The sequence below is a fragment of the Remersonia thermophila genome, chromosome 6, assembly GCF_042764415.1.
Source record: "Remersonia thermophila strain ATCC 22073 chromosome 6, whole genome shotgun sequence".
NCBI lineage: Eukaryota > Fungi > Ascomycota > Sordariomycetes > Sordariales > Chaetomiaceae > Remersonia > Remersonia thermophila.
Window position 1 is genome coordinate 1,847,328 of NC_092222.1, and position 15,346 is coordinate 1,862,673.

A 15,346-nucleotide genomic window follows, 5' to 3' on the forward strand; every position below is an offset into this window, starting at 1 on the left:
GCGCAGACATCCATCGAATGAGATCCGCAAAGGGCAGAGATGGTGTATATTCGCAACAAGTGAAATCCGCATCCCGACCGAACCAAGACCGAAAGGCATCCATCCATCCAGGTATCAAGCAAACTATCATTTCATCGAATCCCATTTCCCATCAAAAGCCAACAAGGGCCCTTCGCCGCGAACCCGCAGGCCGCACCTCGCAGCCAAGCCTGGGTATCCCGCGCCACCAAAAGACCCCCCCTTGTCCTCAAGAACCTGCAGATGAACCACCCAGCTCAGGAAAAAAAAAAAAGTACCATAACTGGTTTGCTTCGTAGCCTTCCCCCCCCCCATAAACAAGAACAGGAAGATAACCTTGCGCGCCTCCGGAGAACTTTTCCGACCTGCCCTCTCATGATAAGGCAAGGCATCCCGATGATCATACGAGGGCCCGGGCAAGAAGATAAAACAAGGAACTTTCGTTGCAGATCATGACATCGTCGGCTCCGACTGTTTCTGGTTGTCGAAACACAGCATGAGAAGGAAAGAAAAAAAAAAAAAGAAAGGGGGGCCAGTTTCCAGCTGGCAAAGCCTTCTTCCCCTTGTGCTTTCGGATCAGTAGGCGAGCTGGCCTGGCGCGCCGAGGGCCGTCATGACGGGCCGCGGGGTGGCGCTGGTGGTGACGGTGCTGTACGGCAGGGGGCGCGGCTCGAGGGCCTTTTGGCGCAGGATCCAGTACGCGCTCGGGCCGGGCTCGTCGGCGGGCACGATCTCCATGACGGTGTACCGGAGGGTGCCGTGGACGGCCTGGGGCACGCAGATCTCGGCGTATGCGGAGGCGCTGGCGCCCCCGCCCCGCGGGTGGCGAGGCGGGGCGTGCGCCGGCGCCTCCGGCTCTGCCGCGTCTCTCCCTTCGGCCTGTTCGCGGGCGGCGCGGTTAGCCGGCGGCGGCGGCGGCACGGCGGGGACGAAACGGCATCGCGCCGACCTACCAGGCACATGGAGCAGGCGTGGCCGTTGCAGTACACCCAGTTGGGGCAGTTGTGCGTGTAGAAGTTTTTGCACCGGTACTTGTAGAATCCGCCGCCGCCGGACATGGTGAACGGAGGGTCTGAGCCGAACGTGGGCTTTGCGGGCAAGTCGGGGACTGTCCGCTGACGGTCAAAGAGGTCAGAGCGGGAGGGTCGCAGAGAGGGCTCTTAGTTTGGCGAGGTACCAAGGCCGAACGGAGCCATGGTGGTGAGGCCGGGAGGATGGCGAGAGCTGTTTTATACATGGCATGATGGTCGGAGCTTCGGGAGTCGGACGTCCACATGGGGGTGGTGGATTTGCACCGAACTGCACATGTACCAGGCGTGAAGGTCTTCTGTTGCATCCTAGCTGGAGTCAACAGGGGTGGGTGGCTGCCCGGGGGGGGTGGGAAGGGGGAGAGGGTTGCTCCATGCCATGTGTTTGAAGATGGCCATGCCCCCCCCCCCCCCCCCCCCCCAGCTCTGCCCCCGAATGTTTGGACTGAGCGAACCCTGTTTGTTCTGGATTCGTCGAACCAAGTTGACCTTGCTGCCGTCCGCCTAGGTGGTGGGCATGCGTGGAGGAACTGGGGACATGATGGGCCAACCGTGGTCCGACGTGAGATTAATGCAACAAGGCTCCAATATCTCGCTGCTACCCTCGACGAAGGGACCAGAGAGAGCCCGAGACGAACCTTGCCGTGCCACCCATCCAAGCTGCGCATGGTGTACTATACCTACGTATAGAAATAGCGGGCAAGTAACTACTTTGCAAGCTGGTGTCAGGGTACTGCAGCCGGGGTGAGGATGCGAGGCCACCAAGAAGTATCGCTACCGCAGCGGACGCACCGCTGCCAGGCCTTTTGTTGCCGGACTGTGGATGCGGCGGCGCCGGGCAGCTAGGTCTCGGCCTGGCAGGTGGACAAGACGAAATGCCGCTGGCTTTGAGAGGCGGCGGCGAATCGGGGGGTAGCGGTTCGGTTCCGGAACGGAAGTTGGCTGCAACATGCTGCTGACAGGAGGGATGCGCAATCCCGCTCCTGGCGTTGCATTAATACGGGCCGCATCGACGATTCTGCAGGTGTACACTACTCTACTATACGCTCCACTCCGCTACACGACCCTAGAGCCCGGAATAACTGCGACATGTACGTATCTACGCCCGTGATAAACCGAGCGTGATTGGGTTAGGTGGCCTGATTTCGACATCAACAGCGAGGGAGGGACGACATCTACAAGAACCGATGCTGGAAGTTTGTTGAGAGAGCTATTCAGACGATGATGCAAGACTCTCCATGGTCGGGTGCCTCCTCGTAGGCATGGTAGGTAGAGCGCTGGAGGGATGATGGGGGTGGGAATGGAGTCTCCTCGCAGCCCATCCCTCACAGCGCTGCCGCCAGCGAGATGGAGGGAGCCATATCCGCCGCTGGGAACGGAAGCCCTGCAGGGTCAACGCTGGATGCCGTTGCGTCAACGTCGCAGCGCAACCTCTTGAACCGGCAACGTTTCGTCAACTACTTACACGGGACGTTCTGGGACCCCGAGGTTGCCGTTCTGGAATGCGCCATCCCTTTCTCCCACGTTGCCGGCCTCAATGCATGGCGGGACGGGACAGCGTCGCATTCTTTCATTTGGCTTCCCAGAGGTACCCCCCGACATCGCATGTTGTCGTTGGCGCGACAGTCCGCCCGTGCCCGTGTCAAACCCGATGACAGGCGCGTGGCCGAACAACCTCCTCGGAGGACCGACCGGTGAGCTGGTTCATGATCCCGCGGGGGACCCCCCCCCCCCCCCCCCACGGACTGAATGTTTCGTTACCATCCCGCACGGACCGGTGGAACAACCGTCAACGAGCAGTGAAACATGCCATAGCACCGGTTCTGGCTCGGTGGTTATTTTGGATGCTGTTCCTTCCGGTTACCTACCGAGGTAGACCTCTCCAAGTCGGCGATCTCGACGGCGGAAAGCTTCGAGCCAGCGGCGAGGGGGGCCACCGCTGGCGGGCAGCACGGCACAGCTCATCACGACCACGCAGACCACGAAGCCAGCTTGACTTGTCCCATCTTGGTTGTTTAGCTAGGGTTACCTAGCTGAACAACCTCGACTTGGACACCCCTTCGCACGGCTGCGTCGGACAAGACGTGTGTCCAACGCATCTGAAGCAGGACGCTACCGTGACGTCCGGTCCGGTCTGGCTGGTCTGGCAGGAGATCCAAAAAAAAAAAAAGTCTAGATAATACCGACCCCTCTGCCTGCTTCGTGGGTCGATTGTGTAGCCGCAATGCCGTTCTTGATATGTACATACCTAGGCAGGGTGGTCTTCGGATGCAAGGTCGCCGAGCCGGGGATGTTCCGTCTGCGCGTCCGGTACGCGATACATGCCAGGCCGGCTCGGAGAACAGCCTGCATAATCTTACATGTTTGTGATCCATAGCTGCGAAGCTATCTCGCCTAGCAACATACGACCCAACGCGGCGGCAGACCACCGCCCAGCAGGGAGGAACCGATCCTCGAGTTCCCACGGCAAAGCGTTGTGCGGGGTTGGCGTTGATAGTTCACCTCACATCCCCCTTCCTCCCCCGTCCGTTTCGAGGACGACTTACACGTGCACATCCTGGCTTGATGACATGGCGTTGCCAGACCCAATCCATACCATTGTCATATCGTACGATGGCTGCAGCGGCGGGAGAAGAAGAACAGGCTTTGAGTACGGGATACGGAAACGACAATTCAGAACGCGCCAGGTCACACATCGCTCAACATCTCTGAAGCACTCCGACGTTGTCTTGATCAGAACAGGGGCACGGGGGCCCAAGCGGGAATACAAGCTCTTGAGACTAGGGTACAGCGACGGCGCGGAAGAATCTTTTCCTCTCCTGTCGGCAAGTTAGCGAACGAAGAAGCCTGAGCTGCCAAAAAGGAAAACAAGGGAGTACGTATCCTCGAAAGAGAGGGGTTGCCCATCCCGCCATTTCTGGAGAGAGGGCAACCAGGACCACCCTCCAATGGGCCCGTCCAGTTCCAAGCGATAGCCGGCTTTGAAGCGAGCGATGCTCTCCCCCAAAGCGTCCAGAGTCCGGCGGTCGGCGGGAACGGGTGTCCCAAGCACCGGACAAGCACGAAGCTTTGACTCCAACTCGAGATGGGTCCCGGGCGAGGTCTGTCCGTCCCCGTCGGCCGCCGTCCTGCAAAGCGCCAGGCTCGAAGCATCGCTTGCCCAGCTTGGCCGGTAAACACCCAACCCCAGCCCTCGCAAACCTGTCAAAACCCGGAGAGCGTCGCAAGCCCGTAGCAAAAGCCGGCCGTCAACAATGGCAAACATCTTGTCCAGGCTCGCGCAACTCTGAACCGCAGCACCCGTTACCCAGCTCGCCCGTCCCGGCCGAGCATCTTTCCGTGTGTGACGCACTGCCAACGTGGACTGGTTTTTGTTTCCTCTCCCGCTGTCGACAGGTCGAGGCAGAGGAGGGCGGGTTCCGCACGGACAAAAGACATCCCCAAAAAACCGTGCTATCATCTCCGTGAAACCGGAAGTGCCATCGTGTCAGGCCCGGCGGAGGAAGGGTCTGCCCTGAGGCAGGTTTGGCGTCCCCGCCGGAGTCGTAGGACGAGGGCCTACGAGGGCGAGGTTAATGCGCCCGGTCGGACTTCACAGAAGGAAGAGGGGAGGGTTCTGTGACACGCCGGGCGTCGAGCTGCCGCGACGAGGCCCCCGGGGGTCGGCACGAGTCGTGTGGCGGGCGGGGATACGCATGCGGATTGGGCTGGTGTTGGACCGAGAGGGTGCCGAAAGCGTGACAGGCCGGCGGGAAAGAGCCTTGTGATTATCATCCGCCTGCGTCTCCGTGGGAAGCCAAAGCAGCCCTCGCTCGTCCCGAAGTGACGATTCCGGCGAGGTAAGGTGCCGGCAGAGAGAAACGCTGGATGATCGTGTGGAGCCGAGGCTGCGCTCTCCCTCTCGATCCGGCCGGTGCCGCGTGGCAGGCGGCCATGAAGAGCATGCAGATGGCCGAAGCCGCCCAGGTGTATCCCGCCAGGCTGCCCAGTCGTCGGCCAACACGCCCCGCGGGCAATCCTTGCGACCAGAGTCCAAGATCCAGCGTCGCAATCCCGACGGGCGGCCTCAGGCCAGAGGCTCTTACCGCGTCGACCCATGGGAAAGGAGCGTTGCCCACCGGCGAAGGTGACTGGAGCCCGGGGCTGCCATTCCGCCTCTTGTCGCACGCAGGGAACGGGGGCTGCACCACTTTTCAGCGGCCAGCAGCGACACCCGACCCCGCGCGGCGGACGCTGGCATACAAGGCACCCCGATGGACCGTAAAAAAAAAGCGCAAGACTTTGTCGGAACCAAAAGCATACTTAGGGTTAAGTTCCGAAGCCGGTTCGCCACCAATGACACCTGGCTTGCCCCTCCCAGGGAGCAAGAGGCTGAGCCGCAGTAGATCCAAGCGCGGCAAGCTTGAGGGCACCCGATACGGGATCGAAGCTGCGGCGTACTGCGGATGGGTCCAGGGCACGACGGGGCGGTCATGAATCGACATTCCTTTCGGAAAACCGGAATCGGAGGACTGTGGGGGAGGCGACGTGCGAGAGAGGTGAGGGCGAAAGATGCTGGCAGGAGGAGCAGCGAGCTGGGTCAGAGAGCGCGGATTTTCAGGTTGCATCTCGAAGAATGGCGATGGATGCATCTCGGGCGGGCTTTGTTGGGTCATGCGCGCTTCGAATTGAGACGGTTTCCTGGCGGACCTTGCGAGGACATTGTGACGGGTTTGGATGTTGGGAGGGAAAAGAAGGGAAAAAAAAAGAAAAGAGAAGAGGAAGGGGAGAAGAGAAGAGGAAGCTCACTTACACAGTAATTACACAGTGAACTAACTACTCGGTAGACGCGTCGCGGGGCCACGGGTCGCGTCGAGCGGTGCCCCACATTTCTGTGGGGTCCCCTCCTCCGGCCCGTCGCCAAGTCACGAGTTTCGAGGATGGAGGTTCCATCCCGTTCCACTTTGACTTGCACTTCCACTTTCAACCATTCCCAAATCCTCTCCCAAGATGCAAGATCAGACATCGTCTCTGCCATCGTTTTCACCCTTCCCCTTGTTAGTGTTCAAGGCCAGGGGTTGATGATACCGGTGCATGGAAGCTGAGCCTGGGTTGTTTTTCTTTCGGGAGCCGGAGCCGGAACCTTGCTGAGCCAGGCCCCTCAGAAGACGCTCGCTGCAGCAGCGGTGGCTTCAACAGATCAACGGCCTGCCTGCTTCGGGCGAGCCATGATACCTAGCGTATTCAGGGACGCCTCTTAGCGGAACAATTGACCATCGCCTTTCGAGCCCGTGGATCGTTCATCTCGTCGCTGTTGAACATGGCGCAGCCGCCGGAGCCGGTGCGGTTCTCACAGTCGGCCAAGTCGGCACGCTCGCAGCAGCAGGCCGCTCGCGAGAAGCTGGCTTGGTCCATCTTGGGAGCCGCCGAAAAGGCCTTCAGCCCCGACGAGCCCGAGAGCTCACGGCAGCAAGCCTCCCGGGACTACAACGCCGTCATCCAAGGGCAAGCGCAAGAAAGCCATGCTCCGTAACGCCGGCCTCGTCTGACCGTTTTCCCAGTGTCGGCACAAGATCGCTTCTCCCCGCCCTCAACACCCTGCTCAGGAATGCCCCGGCCTGGCTGCGCCCCAAGATCAAGGAGGAGCTGACCCGCGTGTCGCTCCGGCCCGATGGCGTCCGGGCATCGCTCGAGTTCATGTTCGCCGCCCATCCCTCGGGCACCGTGACCGCGACCGAGGCTGCGGTGCCGCAGAAACGGGGGGCCCACATCACCCACCAGTCTCTGCAGCTCGCCGCCGGCATGTTTTCCAACGTCCCCGCGTCCGTCCCCGCCGAGGAATGGTACGCCGCCATAGCGCCGCAGCTCATCGCGCTTCTCGATGGAGACGGCGGTCCTGAGCTCGTCAAGGTCGCCTCGTACATCATCGGCTTCGGCATCCTCGGCAGGCGGTCGTCGGGAGTTCCTGGTAGGCTGCCCAACGTGCTGCTCTCGCGCGCGCAACCCGGCTGACAGCTGCAAGGCACGGACGGGTGGAAGCACTTTGTCGAGCCCATCCTGAGCCGCATCAAGCCTCCTCCGGGCTTCTCCCAGGCGGACGCTGAATCGGATGGCGTTGTCGATCTGAGCCGGCCCCGGGTGCTCGTCGACCCCGCCGAGCTGTTGACGGCGCTTCGCCGCCTGCACGCGCTGCTCGTGTCGCATCCCAACCCGGGCGTGTCCAAGCGCCTGATCTACGGGCTGATCCTCCAGCTCTGGGCCCTTGCGTCCTGGCCGGGCGATTCGCCGCCCGCCGGATCGGAGGTGTCTACGATCTCCCGGGAGCTGCTCAAGATGTACATGAGACTGCTACCCTCTCCCGATCTGGTCCTGCTGCTCATCCGGTGGCTGGGCTACGCGGGCGGCTACGACGAGAAGGAGCCCGAGTGGGCGTACGCGGCGGCAGACGACGGCCGGCTTCAGATTGTGGATCTACGTCGGTCCTTGGGTCGCGCAGCTCGCGGTGCGCTTGGGGTCGGGCTGGACGATCTGGACGCCAAGGTTCGGAAGCTCCTGGATCTCGTCGGCGCGACCCACTCGGACGCCGACATTGCCGCCGTCCTCACGGAGCTTCTCAAGCGATGGCTCAAGGCGTCGGGGCGCAAGAGGGGCGGCATAGAAATCCTCGAGCAGAACGATGCCCAGGAAGACCCCGTGGTTCAGATGATGGAGATCAAAACGCTCCAGGCCATCATGGAGCGGTTCCCGGAGAAGCTCGCCACGCAGCCGAAGCACATCCTCGATCTCGCCAGCGAGATATTGTCCAGCTCCGCCGAAAGCGACGACTCCGACGAGGAAGTCACCGGGGTGGCGCTGAGCCTGCTGAACATGATCATCACCACCCCAGGGTTTCAAAAGTCGCGCGTCGGCCCGGACGTCCTCGCCCGGATCGAGTCCTCGCTCGACCGGCTCTCCGCGGGCGCCACCCCGACGTCCCAAACCGCCTCCAACCTCCGCCTCCTCCTCCTCTACCGCGACGAGGTCGACAACACTCCGACCCCCGCCGCCCCGACCGACCGGCAAATCGAGGACCGCAAAACCTACAGCCTCGCCATCTCGTACGTCATGGACGCCGACTCGCCGCCGCCCGTCCGCTCCGAAGGCCTCAGCCTGATCGGCACGCTCATCAAGTCGCGGTCCCCGGTCCTCGACATCCCGGGCATCCTCGTCCTCCTGTCCAAGCTGGCCTCGGACCCGGACGAGTTCATCTACCTGCGCGTGATCCAGCTCTACACCCTCCTCGCCGACCGGCACCCGCGGTCCGTCGCCCGCGAGCTGACGGAGCAGTTTGTCGACGCGACGGAGCGCCACGGCGTCGACGCGCGGCTGCGGTTCGCCGAGGCGCTGGCGCAGGTGATCCAGCGCATGGGCGAGACGTTTGCCGAGACGGCGGCCGGCGAGGCCGGACACGCCCTGCTCGCCGTCGCCGGGCGGCGGGGGAAGCGGCCCCGCACCGAGGCCCGGCGGGCGCGCGAGGCGCGCGCCAGGGAGAAGGCGGACCGCGAGGCGGCGGAGCAGTGGGGCGGCGAGGTGCCCGACTTCAGCGAGCCCGAGACGCCCGCCGAGAAGGCCGCCCGCGAGCTGACGGAGCGGATCGTCGCCGGGTGGGAGTCGCAGCGCGGGGCCGAGGACGTGCGCGTGCGGGCCTCGGCGCTGGCGGTGCTGGGCACGGCGGTCGAGGTCAACGCGGCGGGGCTGGGGAGGGGGCTGATGAGGGACGCGGTGGACCTGTGCGTCGCGCTGCTGCCGCTGGAGAGGGAGCCGGAGAAGGGCATCCTGCGGCGGGCCGCGGTGAGGTTCGTGCTGAGCTTCGTGAGGGCGCTGGAGGCGGCCAGGGAGCAGGGGCGGGACCTGGGGTTTGGATTTGGCGCCGAGGCGCAGGATGCGGTGCTGCGAGCCTTGCGGTACGTGGCGGACACGGACGAGGACGGGCTGGCGAAGCAGCACGCGAGGGATGTGGTGGAGAGCCTGGAGAGCTGGAGGGTCATCCAGCTGCTGCCGTCGGAGGACCTGCAGGCGCGGCAAGCGCAGATGCTGGAGGGAGGGCTGACCAGGCTGGCGGGTTTGGCTGTCGACCCGGAGAGGTCGGCTGCGGCGGCCCAGGGGTCGAAGGCGAGGCCGAAGATCGAGGAGGTGGAGTAGAAAGAACGTTGGTACTATAGCTTGTTGTATGCATGGACATGTACGTCTGCTCAAGAAGAAGGTCAAGGTGCGCTTCCAGGTCATTACACAGTACAACAGACACGCACAGCCCTCGGCAGCGTGATGGTGTTTCATCAACCACACACAGCCCGCCAAGCCTTGGCTGCCCTCAGCATAACACCAACCAGGGCAGCCGTTGTTTTGGCTTCGTTACCGTATTATGGCGATGGCACAGGCATCTCCATCTGCCGCTTCCTCTGGGCCCCTCCAAGCATGCAACCAGCACCTCATCAACTGATGGCCGCCTTGTACTTATGTAGACGTAAACGAGGTACACAGGTAGTTCTTATACCCCCTCGTTATGTGAACCTGGTGGGTTGAGGGAGGCAGCCATGAGAATCAGGGTTAGGGTTGGTTATCAGCCGGATACGGCTTACCTGGGCTTCTTCTGCGGATTCCCGAACAGGTCAAAGCCGTGTGTAAATTCAACCTTCTTTCATTCCACGCCAGCCAACCTCGGAATAGCATCGCTCATTTCTCCCGACTCCATCGCAGGACAGCGCCTGTTTATCAACCCCATCCCACCGCGGCCGAATAGCAGCACGTCGGACCTCGACATTCTCGTCGTTTCCCCCCCCCCTCTTCCCGGTGCATGACCGACCATGGACCGAAGCCAGTCACCCAGCGCTCTGGGTCCCCGCCATGACGCGACATCGAGAATCCAGAAAACCGAGTCGGCCGCCGACCGCCTGGCCGCCCTCAAGGCTCGCGTAGCCGCCGCCGTCGGCGGAGCCAAGGCCAAGGGCGGCCTCAACACCCCTCTGCATCCGGCTCTCGCCGACCTCAGCGCCCCCGTCAAGCCGGCCGACTCGCTCCGCACCGCTCTCGGCAACCAGCGATCCGCCCTCGATGCGTCCAAAGGAGCCAAGGGGCCCCGGGTCCCAGGAGCCTCGTCAGGCCCGGATGGAGCCCGGGTCAACCCGTACCTCGACACGAGCAGCAGCAGCAGCGGCGGCGGCGGCGGCGGCCCGGCGCCCAAGGCGAGAGAGCCGCGCCGGCTCGTCTTCAACCAAAAGGGCAAATACATCCAGCAGGCCAACGCGCTGAGGCGGCAGGCGGCGCTGGAGGAGATGAAGAAGCGCATCGCGGAGCAGGCGCGCAAGGCCGGCCTGGAGGAGGATCGCGCGGTCGAAAAGGCGTACGTGGTGGAGGCGCCGCCGGATCTCGAGTGGTGGGACGAGGCGCTCGTCGACGGCAAGGACTACGGCAACATACCGCACTCGCTCAAGCTCACGACGCCCGACAGCATCGTGACGCTCTACATCCAGCACCCCGTGGCCATCGAGCCGCCCCAGGACAAGCTGGCCCCCGAGCCCAAGCCCATGTACCTGACGCCCAAGGAGCAGCAAAAGCTCCGGCGGCAGCGCCGCATGATGGAGCTCAAGGAGAAGCAGGCCAAGATCCGCCTGGGCCTCGAGCCGGCGCCGCCTCCCAAGGTCAAAAAGTCCAACCTCATGCGCGTGCTCGGCGAGGAGGCGGTCAAGGACCCGACGGCCGTCGAGGCGCGCGTCAACCGCGAGATCCAGGAGCGCTTCGACAAGCACATGCGCGCCAACGAGGAGCGCAAGCTCACCAAGGAGCAGCGCGCCGAGAAGCTGGCGCAGCAGCAGGCCAAGGACGCGGCCAAGGGCATCCGCGTGTGCGTCTTCAAGATCGGCAGCCTCGCCAACGGCCAGCACCGCTACAAGGTCGGCATCAACGCCACCCAGAACGGCCTCGGCGGCGTGTGCATCCTGCACCCGCGCTTCTGCCTCGTCATCGTCGAGGGCGGCGAGCACAGCATCAACAACTACAAGAAGCTGATGCTGAGGAGGATCGACTGGACCGAAGCCCTGCCCTCGCGCGACAAGGACGGGCCCCCCGCGGCGGCCGGCGGGGCCGCGTCGGCCGCCGCCGGCCACGACTGGCTGCGCCCGGAGGACGAGCGCGGCCAGCTCAAGGACATGTCGTCCAACAAGTGCGTCCTCATCTTTGAGGGCGAGACCAAGGCGCCCGCCTTCAAGAAGTGGGGGTCCAAGGTGTGCGAGACGGACGCCGAAGCGAGGGAGTTTTTGGCCCAGAGGAAGATGGAAAACTTTTGGACCCAGGCCAAGAACACCCCGCTCTGAGATGGCTTGGCCAGGGCCGGAGTTTGAGGAGGAGGAGGAGCGCATCGTTGCCATTTTGCGTGGGCGAATGATGGCACATATCCATGTATGCATGTACTACTACTATACGGTACATGGATTCGAGACGGACCCAGGACACCGCGTTGGGAACGGCCTGTTTGCAGATTTTGTATCCATACCCCCCCAAGAAGAAGCTAGTCTTGTCTCCTGTACGAAGCTCTCTCTCTCTCTCTCTGTCTCTCTTTCTCTCTCACTACTCTATAATCAGTGCAGATGCTGGCCAGAACCGAGAGCTTCTTGGCTGGTGGTTGAAGGATCCGAACGAGCCTGCCTGCACATTGCCATACACACACATGCACACATGCACGCATGCACACACGCGTCGGTGTGGCTAGTGTTCATTTCCAGGTTTGCTTCCAAACGTCACGTTCGAGCCCGACGCTGCGCGGCGCCCAGGCCATCCATCCATCTCGCTTGCTCATCCATGCCACCTAGTTATCCAGCGCCATCAGCTCCGCCTCGGCATCCTCGTCCATCTCGTAATCGCTCTCCTTCCCGTCCCACCCGCCCGCCGCGGCGCCGGCGTTCGCCTCCCCGTTCTCGGCCCTCTCCTGCTCGGCCTGCAGCTCCCGGATCCGCTCCTCGTCCATCTTTTCCTGGTGCTTCCGCAGGTCCTCGATGCTCCAGGTGCTGATGCCCTCCTGGTCCTTGGCGCGGAACGGCTGGGCCATGGTCCTCAGGAACCGGCGGGCGCTGCTCACGGCCATGTCGGTGCTCAGGTTGACGTCGGCGTCGAGGATGGCCTGCGCGATCCACTTGGGCAGCTGGGCGCGCTTCTTTTGAAAGCGGCGGTCGGCCAGGACCATGAGCCCGTAGTCGTCCTTGCCGCGCAGGACGCGGCCGAGGCACTGGGCGGCGTGGCGCATGGCGTCGAACGAGAGGAAGTCGTTCTCGCGGATGCGGTACGTCTCGCGCAGGAACTCGAGGCGGGCCTTGAGGATGCGCGACTCGGTGTACTGGAAGGGCACGCCGATGCAGAGCACGGCGCGGCCGTACTGGTGGTCAAAGTCGATGCCCTCCGAGACCTTGCCGCGCGCGACGCAGAGGAGCACGGCGCCGCGGCCGTTGCAGCAGGCCGTGCGGTACGTCTCGAGGGCGAGCGACGTCTCCTGCGCGTCGGGCGTCTCGACCAGGATGAGCTTGTACTTCCACACCTCGTCCAGGATGCCCATGCCCTGCCACATGCTGATGATGGACTCCATGTAGAGGTACGAGGGGAAGAAGACGACGAGCCCGTCCGGCGTGATCTTGGCGAACTCGGTCAGGAGGTTGCCGTAGTTGCGCACCACGCCGGGCTCGTTGCGGACCTGGAAGCCCGTCGAGATGGGCGACTGGTCGCTGCCCCGGGTCACGATGAGGGGCAGGAAGGACCGGCGGGCGAGCGTCATGTTGTACGACTCTTGGACGACGGTCGGGAAGTCGAGCATCTTGGGGTACATCTCGAGCGGCGAGAGCGTTCCCGACGTGATGATGACCGAGTCGAAGCGCTCAAAGACGGGCTTGATGGCGATGGCGGCGTCGAGGCACGTGAAGTGCAGCACGGGGTTCGGCACCTCGGCCGTGTCCGACTCGTACGGCTCCAGGATCAGGAGGAACCCCTTCTCGTAGGTCGCCACCAGCGTCGCGAACGTGGCCACCTCCTGCAGCGGCTGGAAGTCCTCGATGTTGGTGAGCTCGAGGGTCCGCACCAGCGAGGTCAGCCGCTCCGCGCAGAACCGCAGGGGCTTCTTCTCGATGAACGTGTACTCCTTGAGGTGCGCGAGGAACGACGGCGGCGTCTCGGAGATGACCTGCCGCACCTTCATCCGCGTCTGGGAGGCGTCAGCATGTCGCGCGATGGCATGGCGCCGTAGCCATCTCTTCTCGTGGGTGGCCGACCTTGAGATACTCGATAAACCTCCTGAGGAACGCCACAAAGTGCTCGGCCCTCCGGATGTTGCCGGGAACGGCCTCCTTGAGCAGGTCCGCAGGGAGGACTGCGCAGACGCGGTTAGCCGACGGACGCACAAGATCTCCGGGGGCTCGGCAACGTACTTGGGTTGGCCATAAAGGCGTCCTCTGGCTGGCTGTCTTCGGCGCCTCGGAGTCCTTGCACAAGCTTCTCGTACTCATCCTGGAGCTTCTTCTGGTCCGACTCTCTCATCTCGTTGATCTTGTTATCGAGGAACTGGGCGCCCCGGCTGGCCCGCCGCAGCGAGTCCTCGGTGATGTCGGTGCTGAGAGACTCGATGCACACGTTGTCGATGTTGTGGGCCTCGTCAAACACGACGATGCAGTCCTTTGGGAGGTCCTTGGAGACGCGCTCGGCGATCTTGGGATCCAGCAGATAGTGGTACGAGTAGATGATGACGTTGCAGTATTGCATCTGGGAGGAACGTCAGCGTTGGAGGCGGCGGCGCGGCGACAAGCAGCGAGAGAGCCCCACCATCCTCCTGGCCGTGAAGTACGGGCACTGCTTGTGTTGCTCGCCGTACCGCAAGAGGCCGTCCAGCGTCCACACGCCGTTGGGGATCAGGTTGTGGGGTTCGAGAAGGTCAAGATTCTGGCAGGGTGTCAGCGCAAGACCCCCGGACAACAAACGCGTCAGGCTCCCATACGTCATGGTAGACGCAAACCTCAACGTCCTCCCCTTTTTCCTTCTTCTCCTTGACGAAGCCCGCCGTCAGGCTGCGGCAACGCGCATCGACGATGTTGCCGCTCTTCTCCCGTCTCACCGACGGATGAAGGCACAGGTTCTTGCGACTTGTGAGCCCGAGCGCCCGGAAGTCCTCCTCTCGCCCGAGGCGTTCGGCACGAAACTTCATCAAGGCTTTCAGCTCCACCAGCGCCTTTTCGATCTCGGACATTGTCCCTGCGGCCGGCTGTCAGCGAGGAGCCTGGGATCCGTGGCAAGAAATGGGGCCCCGACATACGAGAACAGTAGACAAGCTTGCGGTGCGACGGATAGTGCTGCTGGTAGGCCACAATCAGCGACAGCAGCGTCACCGTCTTGCCCGTGCCCGAGGGCATTTCCAGCACGGCGTTTCCACCCGCATCGAGCGTCCCTGGGGCAGGTCAGCACAGGCCGCGCTTCTCTGTCCTTGCCTTTATGGAAACTCACTCTTCAGATCCACCATGTAGCTGGACGGTCACGGCCTGGGTCAGCATGATGGACGGAGAGAGAGAGAGAGAGAGCCAGCCTCAAACCTACGCATATTGCTCTGGAGACATGCATTAGCGCCATCTCCCCGCGACCCACGATGGCATCGAGTAGATACTTGCCTGGATAGATCCGGGGATACGGAAAGAGGACGGGAAGGTCGCTATGGTGGTGGTCAGCTGTGGCGTTCCGACTCCAGAGCCTGGCGAGGGGGATCGGCTGTCGGCAACGCATACTCGATGTTGAACTCCATTTTGGCGTCTCGGCTGGGCCTCTTGTTCTTCTACGAGCGGCAATGTGTCGGCAGTCTCCTTTTCAACCCGCGCTCGAGATCCCCAGCCCACCGTCACGGATCGGCGGATGCAAGATCAGGTTTCTTTTTCTGCACCCGAACTCGAGTGCACCTTGCGGCTTTGCTTTGTGCCCGCGAAGCGGCGGGCCTAAATATCGCTGGGACCCAAAACGATCCGGGGCACGAAGTCTTCTTCTTCGAATGGAATTCAGCACCTTGTCTGGAACTACTGCTCTGCCCCAAAGAAACGGATACTGATGGATGTTTGGTCCGATGGGCCGGTGATGATGGACTTTGAACGCCGCCGTTCCTCGATCGAGCTTCACCCAAACGCGGAAATCACGTGGTCACGTGCTCTCGTCCCCTGGGCGCTGATGGGCGTGCTGCCTGAGGCATCATCCATGCTTGCCGCGCAGACCCACGTCGAGACGGTTCGACAGTCGTGTCATTGCTCCTTGGTCGACTCAACTCAACGACAAAG

The 15,346-nt window shown here is 62.8% G+C and overlaps 4 protein-coding genes across 4 annotated transcripts; 2 read left to right on the forward strand and 2 right to left on the reverse strand.

Annotated features, from left to right (window-relative positions):
- Positions 1-594: 594 nt before the first annotated feature.
- VTJ83DRAFT_6695 (uncharacterized protein) lies at positions 595-1,076 on the reverse strand (the record flags this gene model as incomplete). The annotated part of the gene is made up of 2 exons (XM_071013434.1): positions 595-897; positions 972-1,076. 2 exons carry the CDS (start codon positions 1,074-1,076, stop codon positions 595-597), a joined length of 408 nt encoding a protein of 135 aa, XP_070864322.1.
- A 5,269-nt stretch (positions 1,077-6,345) lies between these two features.
- On the forward strand, positions 6,346-9,206 carry VTJ83DRAFT_6696 (uncharacterized protein; the record flags this gene model as incomplete). The annotated part of the gene is made up of 3 exons (XM_071013435.1): positions 6,346-6,530; positions 6,587-6,993; positions 7,048-9,206. 3 exons carry the CDS (start codon positions 6,346-6,348, stop codon positions 9,204-9,206), a joined length of 2,751 nt encoding a protein of 916 aa, XP_070864323.1.
- Positions 9,207-9,868: 662 nt separating this feature from the next.
- On the forward strand, positions 9,869-11,374 carry VTJ83DRAFT_6697 (uncharacterized protein; the record flags this gene model as incomplete). Its single annotated transcript, XM_071013436.1, has 1 exon — positions 9,869-11,374. One exon carries the CDS (start codon positions 9,869-9,871, stop codon positions 11,372-11,374), a length of 1,506 nt encoding a protein of 501 aa, XP_070864324.1.
- Positions 11,375-11,865: 491 nt separating this feature from the next.
- On the reverse strand, positions 11,866-14,826 carry VTJ83DRAFT_6698 (uncharacterized protein; the record flags this gene model as incomplete). The annotated part of the gene is made up of 10 exons (XM_071013437.1): positions 11,866-13,245; positions 13,313-13,410; positions 13,469-13,799; positions 13,860-13,976; positions 14,032-14,285; positions 14,347-14,478; positions 14,535-14,554; positions 14,625-14,634; positions 14,696-14,736; positions 14,810-14,826. 10 exons carry the CDS (start codon positions 14,824-14,826, stop codon positions 11,866-11,868), a joined length of 2,400 nt encoding a protein of 799 aa, XP_070864325.1.
- Between the last annotated feature and the right edge of the window lie 520 nt (positions 14,827-15,346).